The 18,628-nt window shown below is 42.2% G+C and overlaps 1 protein-coding gene across 2 annotated transcripts in view; it reads left to right on the top strand.

Moving 5' to 3' along the window:
• Gramd1c (GRAM domain containing 1C) overlaps positions 1–18,628 on the top strand; it is a 79,412-nt gene that overhangs the window by 45,513 nt on the left and 15,271 nt on the right. For both annotated transcript variants that reach the window (XM_057764899.1, XM_057764901.1), the window contains 4 exons: positions 1,329–1,447; positions 3,875–4,007; positions 7,747–7,909; positions 16,041–16,178. In XM_057764899.1, coding sequence (XP_057620882.1) covers positions 1,329–1,447; positions 3,875–4,007; positions 7,747–7,909; positions 16,041–16,178 — 553 coding nt within the window. The remainder of the gene's footprint in view (positions 1–1,328; positions 1,448–3,874; positions 4,008–7,746; positions 7,910–16,040; positions 16,179–18,628) is intronic.

The raw sequence follows: 18,628 nt of genomic DNA, 5'->3' as shown, positions 1-18,628 counted from the left end.
GTCTCGAAAATCCAAAAAAGAAAAAGAAAAAAAAAAAAAAAGAATTTTCTTTAGTGTGTGTGTGTGGGGGGGAGTCTTGCTGGGAGGGTCAGACCCTTTGGGGCAAGAATTACAGGTGTTTGTGAGCTGCTTAATTCGGAGCGAGGGTCTGAACTTTGGAGTACTGACAGAGCAGTCAGTACTCTGATCCACGTAGCCGTCTTTGCTGTATTTGGTGATGTTAACTCTGAGGTGCCATCTGTATGCAAGCTGGACTTTATTAAAAGTAAATTAGTACTCTGAAGATGGTTTTCTAGCATTTTCTATTTTGGGGAAATAAAATTTAGAGCTCACTGGTGTATAGAGTTCTAAAAATGCTTAAAATACGCAGATACAATGGTGAATTGGAAGTTTTGATTCTGAGTTGAAATCTAGAACTCTGTGTGGTGATCGTAGGTTGTGTGGATTTTAGATAAGTAATTGCCAGAAGTGATAAATAGCTTAACTTTTCTAAAAAGAACACTTTCAGCATGTTAGTTCACATGTCCAGTAACTACTTTATTTTCCCACCATTTTCTAAGTGGCATGTGCCTTTTAGTTCTGACTGCTTTGGAGAATAGCTTGAGCCCAAGCCTGAAAACACAGTTAAACCCCATCTCAGGAGGAACATTGTTTATATCTGTGTATCCATTTCTTGTATCAGCTCTTTACTTACTAATTTTTTGCCTGCATGTAGGCCTGTGCACCACTTGTTTGCCTGAGATGGTCAGAAGGTTCCCTGGAACTGGAGTTGTAGATGGTTGTGAGCCACCACATGGGTGCTGGGAGTCAAACCCAGGTCTTTCAGCAGAGCAACCAATGCCCTTCTCCATGGAGCCCTCTCTCCAGCTTTCCTCTAGCAACTCTTAGCAGATGGGCAGAATTAACATCTCTTTCTTTTTCTTTTCTTTTTTCTTTCTTTCTTTTTTTTTTTGTTTTTGTTTTTTTGTTTTGTTTTCAAGACAAGTTTTTTCTGTGTAACAGTCTCACAGAGATCTGCCTGTCTCTGCCTCCCTGAGTGCTGGGATTAAAAGTGTGCAACCCCACTGCAATTAACTTTTCTTTTGCAGCACTGATTGAGCTCAGAGCCTTGTGGATGCTACACAGCTCAGTATCACTAAGCTATATGCCCAACCCTCATTAACCTATTTTTATAGAAAACAGAAAATATGGGGACAAATAGGCCAAAAATTTACCACAGCCACACTTAGAATGTTCATGCCATCCTTACTTTGACCTTTATGCTTTAAATTACTATTATGTTATCTGTTGTATTTTCCAATACCCATGCAATGTTTCTCTTATCTTAGAGCCTGACCAGACAGGAGTTCTGGCAGCTGCTTCAGCAGAACTATGGCACGGAGCTGGGCTTGAATGCTGAAGAAATGGAAAACTTGTCCTTATCAATAGAAGAAAATGTGCAGCCGAGGTACAGTGGGGTGACTTAAAATGTCAAGGTGCATTATGAACCATTAAAATGGAATTATTTTAGGTTCTTCTAATTCTGAGTTTCTATTAATTTATCATTTGGTGCAGTGTGCCTTGTTGGCAGAGTAAGGTTTAAGTTGGGAGAGAGAAGAATCATTTGTTATATTGGTAAGCAAAAGTGGACACGAAGGCATTTTGATGAAGCTGTGACTCTTAGGATTGACTTAATTTTAGAAATCTTTTTTATTAGGGATCTGGAGTAGGAGCTGGTGAGGTCTTGGAGCTTCCAGGAGACACTAGAGCAGTGTAAGGGATGGGGTGGTTCCATGACTTCTCCTTGAGGACTCGCTAGCGTGGTGGCATGTGCTTGGCACTCTGTAAACATGGACCACGTTAGTGGAAGGAGCTGATGGTGCCATGGAGACAGAGCAGTGATAATGCAGGGGCCATGTGGTGCTACAGAGTGAGAAAGAAATTAGTAGGGAAAGATCATTTTGACATATATTCATTAAGAAGTGTGAACATTTTATAAACTGTACAAATAAAAACGTGCCGTATCCAATGTTAATTGAGACCATAGCAAAAAGATTAAAAAAATAAAAAAATAAAAGAAAAACCCAAGGGTAATACATTAAAATTTCATAGCAAACATTCTGCTTAGTGAGAGAAGCCGAGACAGAAAGACCAGCTCTTGATGTTTTGGTTCTGAGTCTAGCTGTTAACGGCGGAGACATGTCTCTAGCCCTCCACATCTGATAATGTAGATGTGTTGAAAGTCTTAATACATGCACAAATGCTTTCTCTTCTGCTGCTCAAACCTGTATCGTCTCAACTTACATCAATATTTTATAGTCTTTTTTCACATGATTGCACATGCATATTTTATTACTTTTCCATAAAGTTCAATTTTTCCCATTGCATTGATGTTATCATAAAGTTTACTAGTCTTGGGTATCAAAACTGTGTCGAAAATCAGCTTACTGATGCAGAGACCTTGGGTTGTAGTCAAAGGATCTGGATTGTGGTTTATAGCTAAGATATCTCAGGCGGATCTTTGGACGTTTCTGATGCTCATTTTAGTCATCTATGAACATGAGACAGTTAGATTCAGTGGTTTTTCGGTCTCTGTCAACTTGTGAATTTTGTAGTCTCTGAATCAGGAAAGAATAAGAATTTTGGGCAAGTATTTCACACACATTTGAGGTCACCAGTAAAGCTGTATTCTCTTCTCCTGGTTACTGTTTTCTAAGAACATGTAGCAGGATCCTCATGCCCAATTCCCTCTTGCTTGCTCTTCTTCTGAAAACAGCAAGTCTGTTTCCAGCCTTTATTTCCTCAGCTCTCCATATTCTTTATTTAAGTCTCATTATTTTTTCCCTCTGTTTCTTTTCTTTCTCTTTTCTTACTTTTATCCTCTTTAGATTTTGAGATCTCTATACTCACATGGAGGGCTATTTCAAAGATCCTTATTTTTTTTCTCTCCATCCCCAATTGGTGAGAATATATGAGCTGGCTTACTTATTTCACTTAATTTCCTTTTGGAATAGTATAGTGTGACTTTATGTTTGTATTGTTTAGATTTGGGAATGAGAGGACTGTCAGCCCAGTTAGCTCTCGGACCATAAACATTCTCATCCTCACTACCGTAGATGGTTTGTTTGAGCATCCTTGTTCCAGATGTCTTTAGAACTAACTATGCTATCTTTGCAGGGAGTGTTTTTGTCGGTTTTTTGAGACAGGATTTGTGTAGCCCTGGCTGTCCTGGAATTCAGCAGTTCTGTTGACCAGACTGACCCTAAATTCATAGAGATCCTTCTTCCTCTGCCCCTTGAGCACTGGAATTAAAGGTGTGTGCGACCACACCTGGCTCTTCTCCAGCAGTTTTGATTTTGTCATTTGACTCTCTGCGCTAGGAAAGGCAAACTAAATCTCAGAGGGAGGGATCCATTTCCCTTCCCACATTCCTCCATTTTTCCCCCTGACTGAAGGGCATTCTATTCAGATGTGAGCAGCTTCTGCCTCCCAGAGGGCCTGGCTACCTTCACAGAGACTACCTCAGAAGCAAGACTTGTAAGACTGTCTTTGGGTACCAAAACCATCTTTTTCCCTAAGCCTTTGAAGCCCTGGTTTTACAACTTGACCTTAAACAGGCACATGCTACTGACCAGCTAGGCTGGGCTACTTATACTTCATTATACTTTTAGTGGTTTCTGAAATGTACGGATTTGCATAGGGGCATATGTTTTATTTTCAAGAATAAAGTCAGCTGGTGTCTCTAAGAGGATCGCTTGTCATAACTGGAGCTGGTTACAGCATGACAACCTATTCTTTGTTGAGTTGATTTAGGCCAGCCAACACCTCAGAGAGTAGCACCAAGACCTGTGTGGCTGGACATGACCTTCTGCTTCTGTAATGCTGTTTCCTCCAGAAGTCCAGGAAGAAGCAGTGTGGATGACTCTGGGGAAAGGGATGAAAAGTTCTCCAAGGCGATCGGCTTTCCACAGGAGTCAGTTAGCCGAATCTCAGAGACCGAGTCCCTGGATGGAAACTCACCGAAAAGGGTCAGTATATGCTGCTCCCAAAAAACTACACCCGAGACTGATATGTGGTAATCATAACAGGAGAGCCAGTAAAACATGCAATGCATTCAAAGTGTTGGGAAGCTTGGGATGTCTGGCTCCTGCTCTGTATTAGGAAGTGTGTACGCTTCTAAGAAGCAGAGGTTATATGGAAAAGTATGTGGTGTTCCTCAAAGACGGCTAAAGCGCAGAGCACCCAGCAGTCCCTGCCAGCATAGAGTAAGACAGTAGTACTGTTTTTTTGTTTTTTGTTTTTTGTTTTTTTTTTTTTTTGATTTTCAGAGACAGGGTTTCTCTGTAGTTTTTGGTTCCTGTCCTGGAACTAGCTCTTGTAGACCAGGCTGGCCTCGAACTCACAGAGATCCTCCTGCCTCTGCCTCCCGAGTGCAGGGATTAAAGGCGTGCGCCACCTCCGCCCGGCTAACAGTACTGTTAAAAACCTAACTAGACACAGCAATCTGTAGCCAGCAGAACTTCCCCACAGTGAAGGAATGTGCGTGGTGGGGAAAGTCTGGTTTGGACGGGGAGAGATGGACCTTTGAGCACAGTCGGGTCACAGAGAACCCTTCTTTTTTTTTTTTTTTGTAGAAACTCCTTAGGTAGCACATTGAAGATGGCAGTCCAGCTAGTGACTGGGCTTCTCAGTTAGCTGGGAAGTATCCCAAGTGTATTAGTTTTGAATTGTATTGAGTTTCCATCACCTGCAGTCATTATTACTTTGACTCTTTAAGACAGGCTCTTGCCATGTATCTTAGACTGGCATCAATCCACGAGCCCCCTTCCTCGCTCTCCACAGAGCTAGGGCTGTCGGCACTGCCACCCCACCTGGCTCATTATTGCTCTTGTTATTGGATATTCAGAGTGACCCTCTGCCAGTGACAGCTCCTTCAGAGGGCTCCTGTCTTTTTTTAAATGGCCCGTAATCTCTTATGTCTTTTGTTTGTTTATTCGTTTTCCTGGCATAACTGTGTGTCCCATGCACATTTGTGCTTTTTCTGCCACAGACATGTTATTTATGTGATGAACCATTTTCTTAGTGGAGAACATGGTGTTTAGAGACCACCTTCTAAGCGTTGAGTGCTTCAACACAGCTTTTCTTGTTTGGGCCTGCAGCTGGGTGACAGGTTTTTAGAGCAGCATTGGGGCCTCAGAGCCTGCCGCTGTCACTTGCTAATGGTGCGGTACTAAGTAAGCTAATTAAACTTAAACTTACCTTTGTTGTTTCAATTATAAAGTGAGGGTAGAGACTCATAGGATTTCTAAAATAATGATAAATGAAGCTGGGTGGTGCTGGCACATGCCTTTTACCCCAACACTCCGGAGGCAAGGGCAGGTGGGTCTCTATGAGTTCAAGACCAGCCTGGTCTATAGAGCTAGTTCTGTAACAGCCAAGGCTACACAAAGGAACCCTGTCTTGAGAAACCCCCCAAAAAAGAAAAAAAATGAATTGGTAGCTACAAAGATACTGAGAACATTTCCTAGCATTCGTTAAATGAGCCTGCATGTGGTCAGCAATGGTTCTTTTTTGTCTCAGCCCCCTTAGGGTGCACCTGGCATCTCCTCTGGGAAATTGTTGGGGAAACACTGGCATAGAATTTATTCACATGGAAAGCCCTTGAGTTCTACACTTGTTTTAGAAGACCATCCTTCATCATACATCTACATCATCCTACTTATATAAAACTTTTCCAGGAATAGACACTCAGAGATTTGCTCATGCAAGAGGGACGCCATTCTAGAAGTTATCTTTACGTGTGAAACACTTAGGGGCGGTAACAAGCTGGGGGCTTCCTGCAGTCCCCTTATCCATTTGCCACAGTCCAGCTTTAGGAGAGGGTTCTCAGGACTCTAGTCTGTCTTTCAGTCCTTCCTGCGTCCCCTGTCTTCTGTGGCTCCTCTTGGAATACTTAGCCTGCCGGTTCTTGCCTCCAGTTCTATCCCTAAAAGAAGCTGCCTGTTCTTTTCATAGCGAACAGAACGTAGGAGTACAGCAGACCCTTGTTGATGTTCAGGACAGAGGTTTTCAAGCCCTGGAAGCTGGGTCTTTTTTCCAAGGTGCATGATGGTGAGATTCTGAGGTCTCAGAGGTCAGCAAATGTCTGTATTTCACTTTGTCTGCTGTTTTTAACTTTCATACATTGAAAATAACAACAGTCAGAAACAGCTGTTTTCCAAGTGGGAACATCCTCATTATAAAATTAATATTCCTGCCGGGCCGTGGTGGCGCACGCCTTTAATCCCAGCACTCGGGAGGCAGAGGCAGGCAGATCTCTGTGAGTTCGAGACCAGCCTGGTCTACAAAGGGAGTTCCAGGACAGGCTCCAAAGCTACAGAGAAACCCTGTCTCGAAAAACAAAACAAAAACAAAAAACAAAAAAAAATTAATATTCCTTATAAAATACAGGAAAATATCTGAGAAGATAAAAGCAATACAAATGCCAACATTTCGTACCTTTCATGCAGGTATCTGTGGTCCTATAATAGGAGGTGTAACTTGGTTAACAGAGAAGTACGTGTGTGGAGCTTTGCTCACCGTTTGAGCGGCCCTGGCTCTGCGAGTAACCAGATGGCTTTTTCCTGTGGAACTCCCAAGCAGTCCCCTTTTGATTTCAGCTGTACTCTCTGCTTGAAGAGCCAGTTCTCTGGATAGGGTAGTCTAACTCGTTAGTGAGTTGTGTCCTGGGTCCCACTTGCCACCTAGCTTCCCGGATGGCCAATGGAAACCTGTGTCCTCCCTGGAGCTGAGTCTGTTCAGTGCTAGATAAGCATCTCCTAGCGCAGAAAGGAAAAGGGCTGGACATATGTTTTGTGTGCTCTTTCGTCTGTGAACACACAGTCCAAAAAGAAAGTTTTCTGTATAGTTAATACATATTCTTATTTTACTAATTATAGTTAGTTCTATTTGAGTGATAACACAACACTAGCATTTATATTAAATGTCTATCATTTAATTACTGTCAAAATGACATGTCCTTATTAAACATGTCCAGAAAGTATATGTTTCATATTTTGGTAAATATTTTAATTTCTTATCTCTTAGTCTCTCGATAGTAGGACCAGTTTGTTATGAAGTCACTCGCTCCTCCCCCACTCCTAGGTGACTTCTTTATCTTTTCTTTTTTTTTTCTTTTGGTTTTTCGAGATAGGGTTTCTCTGTAGCTTTAGAGCCTGTCCTGGAACTAGCTCTGTAGACCAGGCTGGCCCCGAACTCACAGAGATCCTCCTGCCTCTGCCTCCCGAGTGCTGGGATTAAAGGCGTGCGCCACCACCCCACTTCCTAGGTGACTCCTCTCTATTTTCTTCCCATTTCTATGTTAGTTATTGATTTTGAGAGATAGGTGAGAAGTGGGCACTGGCTAAGGAAACAAGCTGGGTTTGGCTTCTCTCCCTTGCCCACCAAAAGACCTGATTGTTCCTTATTTTTTTCCCCTTTCCCTCTGCTTCAGCCACTCAAATGCTGCCAACTTTCTCTGAATTCCTTCTATATGATATTATTCATAAATCTGTCATTCATTACTGCTTGAGAACACTTGAGGAAGACATTTATTACCTACTAACATGTCAAGGGTAGCAGTCAGTCTCAACAGAGTGCTGTAAATATTTTTCAAAAAGCAGCATTTCAAGCCTTTACTCTTAGTATTTAATATTAAAGTTCTTACTGTAAGACCTAAGCTTCAAATACATTTTTTTTTATTTTTTAACCAAATTGTTTGTCTTTTAGGGATTAGGAAAAGAAGAGCCCCAGAGTGAGAAACATTTGAAAAAAAGCCCTTCGCTAACTTTGGGAAAGAGGTTAAGTAGAGCACCCTCCAAATCGCTGGACTTGAATAAAAATGAGTACCTTTCTCTGGACAAAAGCAGCACTTCAGATTCTGTTGATGAAGGTAAAGAATTCAAACCTCAACAAAATTCCAGGCATGTCTTCTAATGTTTACCCTTGTGTTAGGTGTGTGCAGAGTGGGAATTTGATTGTGGCAGCCTCGCACTAAAGAGACCCAGGAAAGGAATGAGTGTATAGAGAACACAGGGGAACTACTTGTCAGTCTGGCCCATCTTCATTTCTCTCAAAGCCTGGAATTTGAAAGTCTCCACTAGATTGACTTATAATTCCAAGCTCTCGGGAATAGCGAGTTGGGGCACAGTGAGATATCTCAGTGCAAGCAATGTTGCGTTCAACTCCCAGTGTCCACAAGACAGACCCAACTTTGGTGACCACGGTGGTGAGGGTCTGTACTCCCAGCAACAAAGAGGTGGAGACAGGCAGATCCTTGGTCTCATCGGCCAGACAACCTAGGTCCCAGTGAGAAATGAGACCTTGTCTCAAAAAATAAAGGTGGATGTCTCCTGAGGAACCGCACAGAAAGTTGTTCTCTGGACCTCACAGATATTTGCAAACATGTGCATACACATGAACATACATGAGCATACATACAATAAACTTTTATGCAGTAGCAACAGTGAAAAGCAAATCTGTTAACAGAAAGTCTCTATGCCACTCCTGCAGTCTGACTGGGGTAAGACGTTCCCATTGTCAGTGTGTTTAATCTACCTCTGCTTACCCACAGAGAAAGAAGAAATGGAGAGTTTTGGTTTAAACACATATAGCTAGTTAACTGCACAGAAATTGGACTGAGGACAAAACCTTGAGTCCTGTGTTCTTTTCACTTAACTAAAGTACTTCCGAAATTATTACTATTATAATTGTTATTGGAGATAGATTCTCACTGTGTAGTGGGTGGACAGCCTGGAACTTACTTTTTAGTACTGCTGAAGTCACAGATCCTCCTGCCTCTGCCACTGCTGGGCTTAAAGTCGTGAGCACTGCGTCCAGGATTTCCCAAATTCTTCTTTCTCTTTCTTCTTTGTAAAAAAGGATACCTGCTGGATGTGGTGGTGTGCAACTGAATCCCAGAACTTGGGAAGTCGAGGCAGGAGAGCCTCTGTGTGTTTGAAGCTAGATTGGCCTATGTAATGAGTTCCAGGCACATAGTGACACTCTGCTGCAAAGAAACACACATCTTAACAAGGCTCTGCAAGCCTGACTTCATACTTCTGCACACACACACACACACACACACACACACACACACACACACACACGTGTATTTAAAAGCAAGTAGTCATGATGGCAGGTACATATTCTGAGATGAATATTAACTTAAATTGCTGCGTGGCTTCCAGTAGGAAATAAAATGTCTAGAAGCAATTCTTTTTATTTAAAAGATTACTTAGAAGATTATTATTTCAATCTGTATCAGTTATTTTTGAGAAATATTTTAAAATAACTTTGAAGGCAGACACATCCTCATAATTACTTCTGAACTGTCTCTATAGAATAAATATCCATTGAATTCTTAATCTTGTTTTGCTTTATTTTTTGACACAGGGTTCTCTGTGTAGCCCTGGCTGTCCTGGAACTAGTTCTGAATGCCATCACAGAGATCCCCTTGTCTCTGCCTTCCAAGTGCTGGGATTAAAGGCTTGTGCCAACACCACCTGATTCAAATCACTTTTAAAGAACATTCTGTAGTAGATTTTCTTTTTTTACAAAGTAAACTGCTAATAATATACTACACGGTTTTTAAAAATAATCTAATGGAGCCAGTGATGTGGCTCTGTGGGCAAAGGGACTTGTCACTAAACCAAATAAGCTGAGTGCAGTCCTTGGAATCCACGCAATGGAAAGAGAAAACAGACTCCTGCAGTTGTCCTTTGACCCTACAAGTGGGCAATGACCCATGTGCCCTCCCACAATAAATAAATGAAATGTGAAAAATAATCCATTTGGTGTTAGAAGACCAATAGATTTAGCTAGGCTCTCCTGATGTTGAGTAACCAGAATCTTTACTGAAAGAAAGGCCTTCTGGGTGGCAAATGTGTTGTGCTCCGGCTGTGTTTTTATTGTATTCTTTATATTGTTGTACGGGCTCAAGAAATAGCATCCTTCCTGATATCCCTACAGTAATAAAATTGGGAAAAGACACAAAGAGCAAGTCAGAGAGACCATTAACACCGATGGTGGCCAAGTTAGAGCATAGTCCACTTACGTGTGCCAGAGGTAACAAGGCAGCTGAGCGAGCTGGGAAGGAGGATGAGGGGAGATCAGCCATGGAGCAGCAGGAGCTGCAGAGGGTACCTAGGCTCCATAAAACAGGACAGACATGTGCTGAGCCTGCCTGCTGTGCCCCTTCCATGCTCACACATTATATTAGGCAGCATAGGCTGCCATGACAGATACTTCAGTTCCTGTGGCTCAGAGAACAATGTAGTTCCTTACAGTTCTTAAGGCGAAAGTCATAGGTCAGACCCAGCAGAGCTGCCTTCTGGTGAGGCCACTCTAACTGGCTGTGGATAGCTACCTTCTTGCTCTTTCCACAGAGCATGCTCAGGAGGTGGGCAGGAGGAAGAAGGAGGCAGGGAATAGTTGAGAATAAAATAACAACAACAAAAAGGTGTTTTATGGCAAACTTACCGGCAAACCATGCTCCCTACTCTACGTGCTCATAACCTGTGGTGTGTCATATTATCCAGTAGGTTTTATGAGAAGTCTTTCTTGAAAATATGAAGGTCTTTGTCATCAGTACAGTAGGCATGACAGGAATGATGAGTAGCATGACCTTACTAGGCCTCGTGCTACTGTGCTTTAGAATGTGTGGGCACGAATTAGTCATGTGCTGCCTGACTGAACTTGGGCCTCTAAGAAGATCTAGTCTGGCACCCAGTGGCCAAACAGGCCAGTGACAACAAAGCAAGATTCTCTGTCATCAAATCTGCTCTTAAGAATTGTCCTTAATAAAAAAAAAAAAAAAAGAATTGTCATTAAAACATCGCTTTGTTATTGAGTTCCTAGAAAAACAACATTAAAACTCGAAAGCTGCACACCCATCTAGGAATAACAGAAAGGTAATAGCGTGTGGTTACTGCACATGGGCCCTGGCCACTCTGTGCTGTTTTTGTTGCCTCTTTAGAAAATGCCTGATTTGGCAGTGAGCATTTCCGTGGTGTTTTCCCTAAAGTGTCCTTCAGGTGTGGGGTGAGTTTTTCCTACTAGGTCATCATTAGGTAATAATTTGGGTATCCCCACTGTTTTCCCTAGATGGATTTCAGAGCTCAGGCTCCTCAGATCTTTCAAGTGAGCCTGATGATGGCTCTGTGTTTGTCTCTTTACTCGAGGTTGTAAAGCAATGAGGCATTGGCAGGAGGTGAACTAGGGGAGAAGTGGGGAAGGTCAAATGAAGGAGACCAACCCAGGAGGTTGGGGCATTGATGGAGGCTGGCTGGGTGGAACTCTCTTTAAACAAAACGTGGGTTAGGTTTGGTGTTGTCATTTGTTGACACGGCCTTCTTGTGTAGCCCTGGCTGTCCTGAAACTGGTCATAGAGCTCAGGCTAGTCTGGGGCTTCCAGGACCCTCCTGCCCTATCCTGAGTGCTGGGATTATGCCTGCACCAGCACGCTGGCTAAAAGGAGCACTTTGATCTGTTTTTGAGCAGACAGAAAAATGAGAATCCAGCCCTGCGTTTCGTATCACATTTATGCTGTGATTTAGGGGAAAGAACACGAGATTATTTTGACATAGAGATTCTCTCTAGAATCATCCATTCCAGGCAGACCAATTAAAACAGAGCATCACGGTACTGTCTCATGGAGAGAATCTGTTTGCCCTCCCCAGCTCAAACCTTACCTATGTCTCAAAACAGCTGGCAGTGTGTGTTGTGAGTTTCGGGTTACTGTATTTCCCCTGCATTTATCTGCCTCATTCCAAATCATTTCTACTGCTACCTTCAAACTGATACTGTAAAAAATGTGTATTTGTGTTTATCTTTGTGTGCAACTGCTGGTGTCCACAGAGGTGGGGGGTCCTTGGATCTCCTGGAGCTGGTTGTGAGTTACCCAATGTGAATACTAGGATCCAAACTTACATCCTCTGAAAGAGCAACCACCTCTCCAGTCCCTGCTCCTGAGTTAAGCAGTGTCCTTTCTTCATTTAAAGAACACCACCTGTCAGCTTACTGTGCTACAGCAGTATTATTGGTATTGTTCTTTGGAAAGAATTGAAATGTCAAGAATCTCTTAAATGAGCTGGGCAGTGGTGGTGCACGCCTTTAATTCCAGCCCTTGGGAGGCAGAGAGAGGTTGATCTCTTGAGTTTCAAGGCCAGCCTGGACTCCAAGAGCAAGTTCCAGGACAGGTTCCAAAGCTACAAAGAAACCCTGTCTCCAAAAAAAAAAAAAAAAGGAATTTTATAAATGAGTAACCCAAAGCAGAAACAATTTATTTTCCTTGAGCAAATTTCCATGCAGAATATATTTTCTGATACTGCTATACTAAATTGTACTTTTATCAGTCATAATTCAGAACCTAAAACCTAATGTTGTTTAGGAGAAACATGAAAATACTGAATAGAAGAGTGTACATAAGTGTAATCTTTCTGTTTTCAATCTGAATAAGAGACTCACTTTTTGAAGTTACAAAATCGGCCCCCTTAAGAGAGATGACTGTTTCTAGGTGTAAAGAAAATATTAGCTGTGCATTCAACTTACAGCAAAAGAAAATCAATAGAGTGATAAGACATTGTACAGAGTAGGAAGAAGTCTTTTCCGTATCCAACAGTGATTAATATCCAGAAAATACTTAAAGACTAAATAGCCAGAGAGCAAGTGATTCAGTTGATAAATGAACAAATGAACCAAAAACAATTTTTCAAATAAAAAAATACAAGTGACGAATACATACACGTGAAAATCTTCAACGCCTCTTGGGGAGGCTGCATTGATGGGTTAGAGAGCAGAGCTCATTTGCCAGAGGGCTTGCCTAGCACATCCCCTAAGCCCTGGATTTGGTCCCAGCACTGCACAGTGACACAGGCCTGCAGTCCCACAAATGGGGCGTCAGAAGCTGAAATGTCAGAAGTTCAAGGTCATCCTCAACCACAGTAAGTTTGAGGCCAGCTTGTGCTTCATTATATGAAACTCTGCCTCAAACAAACAAACAAACAAAACACAGACAAACACCACCCCCACCCCAAAGCCAACCAACCTAAAATAATTACATTGAGATTCTGTCTCACCCCAGCTAGAATGGCTATCATCAAGCAAACAAGGAAACAACCCAGCAGATTTTAATGCGATGTGGGCGATCTAGAAGGCTTAGGCACATAGAATTAGTCTTTTCCAGGGTATGTGCCCCTCAGTTAAAAGCCAGAGCTGCTTCTAGCATCCCTTGTTATAACTGCATTATTCACAGGTGCCAAGAGCATTTAACACTTTCAGTAGTCTTCCGAAGCCCACTACTCTAGTGTTTTAGGGAGGACACCAGCAAGCCCAGACTGAAGGTCATTATGTGAAATAACCTGGCTAACTCTTCCATGGTTCAAGGACGTAGCAAAGAAGCCTAATCCTGAGAAGGCTTGATTAGAGCCTGAGATTAGAACTGGCTAGGGAGAGAAAATAACTAAGTGGAATGTAGCATTTTGGGATGGATCCTTGTATAGGATTTTTGTTTGCTTCCATTGCGAATATTCAAGTTATTTTCATCATGGACATATAATACTTCTGTGTCAACGAAAGCTCAAGAGCCTAGCAGGGAGGCTATCTTATGGAACTTTAGCAAATTGCCTAATTTCAGGGATGATTTCTACACCCAAGGAGCTCTTTGAAATTTCAGTGAATTGTTCTGCCGATAAATAGTGTTTTTACAAGAAGAGGGTAAATTGATATCTACATGGCATTTGTAAATGCTCTACACACAAATCGATAGTGAGGGAGCAAACATTAGTTGTGGGGGCAGGCTTAGATGCTTTTCTGGTTTGTAGACCATGCCTTTTGTTGAACCACACTGGTTCCCGTAGGTTAATATTGACAGATTGATTCTTCATACAGATAACCCTTGGAGCTTGGTTTCTGATGTTTGGAGCTCTTGCTATGGTTTTTATTGTGTATTGGTGGAGGGTGAGGACAGTCACTGTCCTCAGATCAGTAAAATTTTGTGTTGTGTTTCCACTATGTTCATTGTGCACCAGGCTTCGATTTCTGCTCTTTTCCTTTCCTTTTTTCCCCAATTTTTAAAAATAGTTTTTTCAGTTAGACTCTTGCTGGCTATATAAAACACAGGGCACTTTTTGTGTGCTGGAAAGGATTCAAATTTCAGAGCAGTCATTCCTGGCCTTGACATCTTGACAGCTGTCTCTCCACCACATCCTCCTCCTCCATAGAGGAAGAAGTCTTTCCAAAGGACTTCATAAGGCTGGAAGGTGGTTGGCACAATGTCTGACATGGACATGACCATGGGAACACTGACATAGATATGATCACATATGTGAATAATGACATAGAAATGACCATGGGAACACTGACATAGAGATGACCACAGAAACACTGACAGAGATGACCACAGGAACACTGACAGAGAGATGACCACGGGAACACTGACATAGAGCTGACCATGTGAACACTGACATAGAGATGACCATGTGAACACTGACATAGAGATGACCACGGGAACACTGACAGAGATGACCACAGGAACACTGACATAGAGATGACCACGGGAACACTGACAGAGATGACCACAGGAACACTGACATAGAGCTGACCATGTGAACACTGACAGAGAGCTGACCATGTGAACACTGACAGAGAGCTGACCACGGGAACACTGACATAGAGATGACCACAGGAACACTGACAGAGAGCTGACCACGGGAACACTGACATAGAGATGACCACGGGAACACTGACAGAGAGCTGACCACGGGAACACTGACAGAGAGATGACTACGGGAACACTGACAGAGAGATGACTACGGGAACACTGACAGAGAGATGACCACGGGAACACTGACAGAGAGATGACCACGGGAACACTGACATAGAGATGACCACGGGAACACTGACAGAGAGATGACCACGGGAACACTGACAGAGAGATGACCACGGGAACACTGACATAGAGATGACCACGGGAACACTGACATAGAGATGACCACGGGAACACTGACAGAGAGATGACCACGGGAACACTGACAGAGAGATGACCACGGGAACACTGACAGAGAGATGACCACGGGAACACTGACAGAGAGATGACCACGGGAACACTGACATAGAGATGACCACGGGAACACTGACAGAGAGATGACCACGGGAACACTGACAGAGAGATGGCTATAGGAACATCAGAAGGGGTGAACAGACATTACTTCATTTGCTGCAGTAATTTTCAGCAGATACCTAACTATCAAGTTCCCAGGTAGACCAAGTACTGTTCTACTGGCCATTATTCAGCTTTGGTGAATACTTTTTTAGGAGGAATTGTTATTCCCATTTTAATGTAGAGCACTGAGAATACTGTTGGGGATCAACCTCGACAAAAATACCTCTTCCTGTTGACAGTAACCTTGAGAGAGCAGAACTCCTGTTCAACTGCTAGGTGGGACCTTTGTTTGAGGTAGAAGCACAATAACCTTGAAGGAAGTAGAGGTAAGTTCCAACTCCCTGACTTTTGGTCAACATGGAGATAGTCTCACATTTTCGAGCCTCCACAGAATACACTATGAATATGGTGACACCTGTCTGGTAAACCAAGTGAGATCATTGGACCGATGTGTTAGTGCATGCAGCAAATAGAATCACTGGCTACTTAATATCGACCGAATGTATTTGGTGGTATGACTTGAAATGGCTCTGATAATTATTATTTCTTTTATCACATATTAAACATTCATATGCATGGTATCTTATAGAAGGAGTTCAATATTATTCTAGTTAAGTATTTCTGTGTATTTTGGATTTTAATAATTGGAGATGGTGGTCTTATTTAGTCAAGTACATACGCTTATGTTTTTTATGTATATATATATATCTTCCAATTTGCAGTATTTTTATTATTCTGAAGCAGGATAATCACATTTAAAAACTTTTTGTATCAAGGCCAAAATAAAACACAGTTCTCCCTCAAATATTGAAATTGTCTTTCCTTAATTTCTTCTCCTCTGGTTTGTGTTTTGTTTTTCTAGAAAATATTCCGGAGAAAGATCTTCAAGGAAGACTTTATATCAACCGCATTTTTCACATGAGTGCTGAGAGAATGTTTGAACTGCTCTTCACTAGCTCACACTTTATGCAGAGATTCACTACTTCTAGAAATATAATAGGTCAGTCTTCTGTTCTTACCTAACAATGAGTTTGGGAGGATTATCCTTAGAGGTTTGGGACTGATTTTGTGGGGAGGCATTAGATACACTTTGATTTTAAGGTGTTGATTTTACTTTTTTTAATAATTTATTTATCTTTATTTTATATGCATTGGTATTTTGCCTACATGTATATCTGTGTGAGGGTGTTGGTACCTAGGAATTGAAGTTACAGACAGTTGTAAGCTGCCATGTGGGTGCTGGGAATTGAACCCAGGTCTTCTGATAGAGCAGTCAGTGCTCTTAACTGTTTTTTGTTGTTGTTGTTGTTGTTTTTATTTTTCAAGACAGAGTTTCTCTGTAGCTTTGGAGCCTGTCCTGGAACTAGCTCTTGTAGACTGGACTCAAACTCACAGAGATCCGCCTGCCTCTGCCTCCCAAGTGCTGGGATTAAAGGCGTGTGCCACGACCATCTGGCACTCTTAACTATTCTTAACTGCCATCTCTTCAACCCCTAAAGTGTGCCGATCTCTGTGAGTTCGAGGCCAGCCTGGTCTACAAGAGCTAGTTCCAGGACAGGAACCAAAAAGCTACAGAGAAACCCTGTCTCGAAAAATCCAAAAGCAAACAAACAAACAATGATTTAAATGTTTAGTTAAATTCACATGTGACCAATATAATTGTTTAATTAGGTGCTACTTAAGGTTAGATTTATACCCTTTAGGGGGCTGGAGAGATGGCTCAGTGGTTAAGAGCATTGCCTGATCTTCCAAAGGTCCTGAGTTCAATTCCCAGCAACCACATGGTGGCTCACAACCATCTGTAAAGAGGTCTGGCGCCCTCTTCTGGCCTTCAGGCATACACACAGACAGAATATTGTATACATAATAAATAAATAAATATTAAAAAAAAGATTTATACCCTTTAAAAATTGCAGTTATTCATCAATGTACCTATTCAGTGGAGTCAGACCCTATTGGAAAGGGTTCCGTTCTGTGACAACTGGATTCATGTGGAGTATACACTGAAGCAATCACTTGGTCAAACGGCCTGTAGTGTCTGTTACAGCTCTTATTTCCTGCACTCTGTCCTTCCATCTGAAGTACACCTTCACCAGAATTGGGTGTGTAATTGGGTGTGTGTACTCTGACAATTACTGGGATTATGGCAACATCATTTATGATCTCAAACATCCATCATTAATAGAGTGACAAAATTATATTAAATTTCCATTAAAGAATTCCATATACTAATGCAAACAACAGTGAACTCTGTCTTGAAACACCTTTTTGGGGTGACTTCTGCCACAGTCCTAGCCACAAGTGGGTTTGTATGTTCCAGGGTAGGGGTGTGAGGATTAGAAATGTTAGGTAGGGAGGAATAGAGATCAGAAAGAAACACAGAGACACAGGATAGTACCGGGAGGCCAACCCAGTGGATCCTGAATGCTGAAACTTGCCTGCATTTATTTACCATACTCTTTTATACCCCAACACAGAAGGGGGTGGGGAGAAGGTAAAAGACTGCTTTAACATGATACAAAGGACAACCAAAGTAGTTACTTACTTCCATACTTGAGACATCAGACCATTAATTCCTGAGCAAAACATTAGATGTTTAGGATAGTGAACACACCCTAGATCAAGTATCCTGCAGGCAGCCACTCCCTAAGTCAAACCTCCATTCCAAAAGAAGGAGCAGAAGCACGCTTGAATTCTCTGACCTTTGGTCAGGGTGGAGCAGATCTACCTCTATGGGCCATCTTAATGTCCAGAACACCAAGTGACCACACCCTAGGTCAGTATATCTTGTTTTGTAGCCACACTTGCTATCAATAACTTTGAAAGAGCTATAATAAGCTCGAACTTTTTGACCTTCAGACAAGGTGGAATAGGCTTACATTTTTGAGTTCCCACAGAACTCCCACCTACAACTGTGAGTGGGCCTCACAGACACAGTGTTAAACAAAAGAAACTAGATGCAAAGCCTGCATGATGTGTAATTGCTTGACCGAGACATGGAAGTCAGTGTGCTCATGGTTCCTGTGATGAGGGGTAGATGGGTAAAGCCTGGGAGGCTGCTTTCAGATGCAGATAAGAAGTTTCACATCTTAGTTGGAGTACTAGTGTCTCTGTGTGCTTCCTATGTGAAAATGATGGAGCTGTGCCCTTTGATCACAGTACCTATGATATGATGTTTTATAGTTTATGACATAATGATATAATAGTTTTATAGAGCTGATAACACTCTCAGGAGAATTTCATTGCTCGTGTGCTAAAAGTTCTTCTTCATTAAATAAGTCAAACAAGTTTTGTTTTTTGGTTTTTTTTTCGAGACAGGGTTTCTCTGTGGTTTTGGAGCCTGTCCTGGAGCTAGCTCTTGTAGACCAGGCTGGTCTTGAACTCACAGAGATCCGCCTGCCTCTGCCTCCCAAGTGTTGGGATTAAAGGCATGCGCCACCACCGCTCGGC

The sequence above is a fragment of the Chionomys nivalis genome, chromosome 3 (genome assembly GCF_950005125.1).
Source record: "Chionomys nivalis chromosome 3, mChiNiv1.1, whole genome shotgun sequence".
NCBI classification, from domain to species: domain Eukaryota; kingdom Metazoa; phylum Chordata; class Mammalia; order Rodentia; family Cricetidae; genus Chionomys; species Chionomys nivalis.
This window is presented reverse-complemented; position numbering and strand designations above follow the sequence as displayed.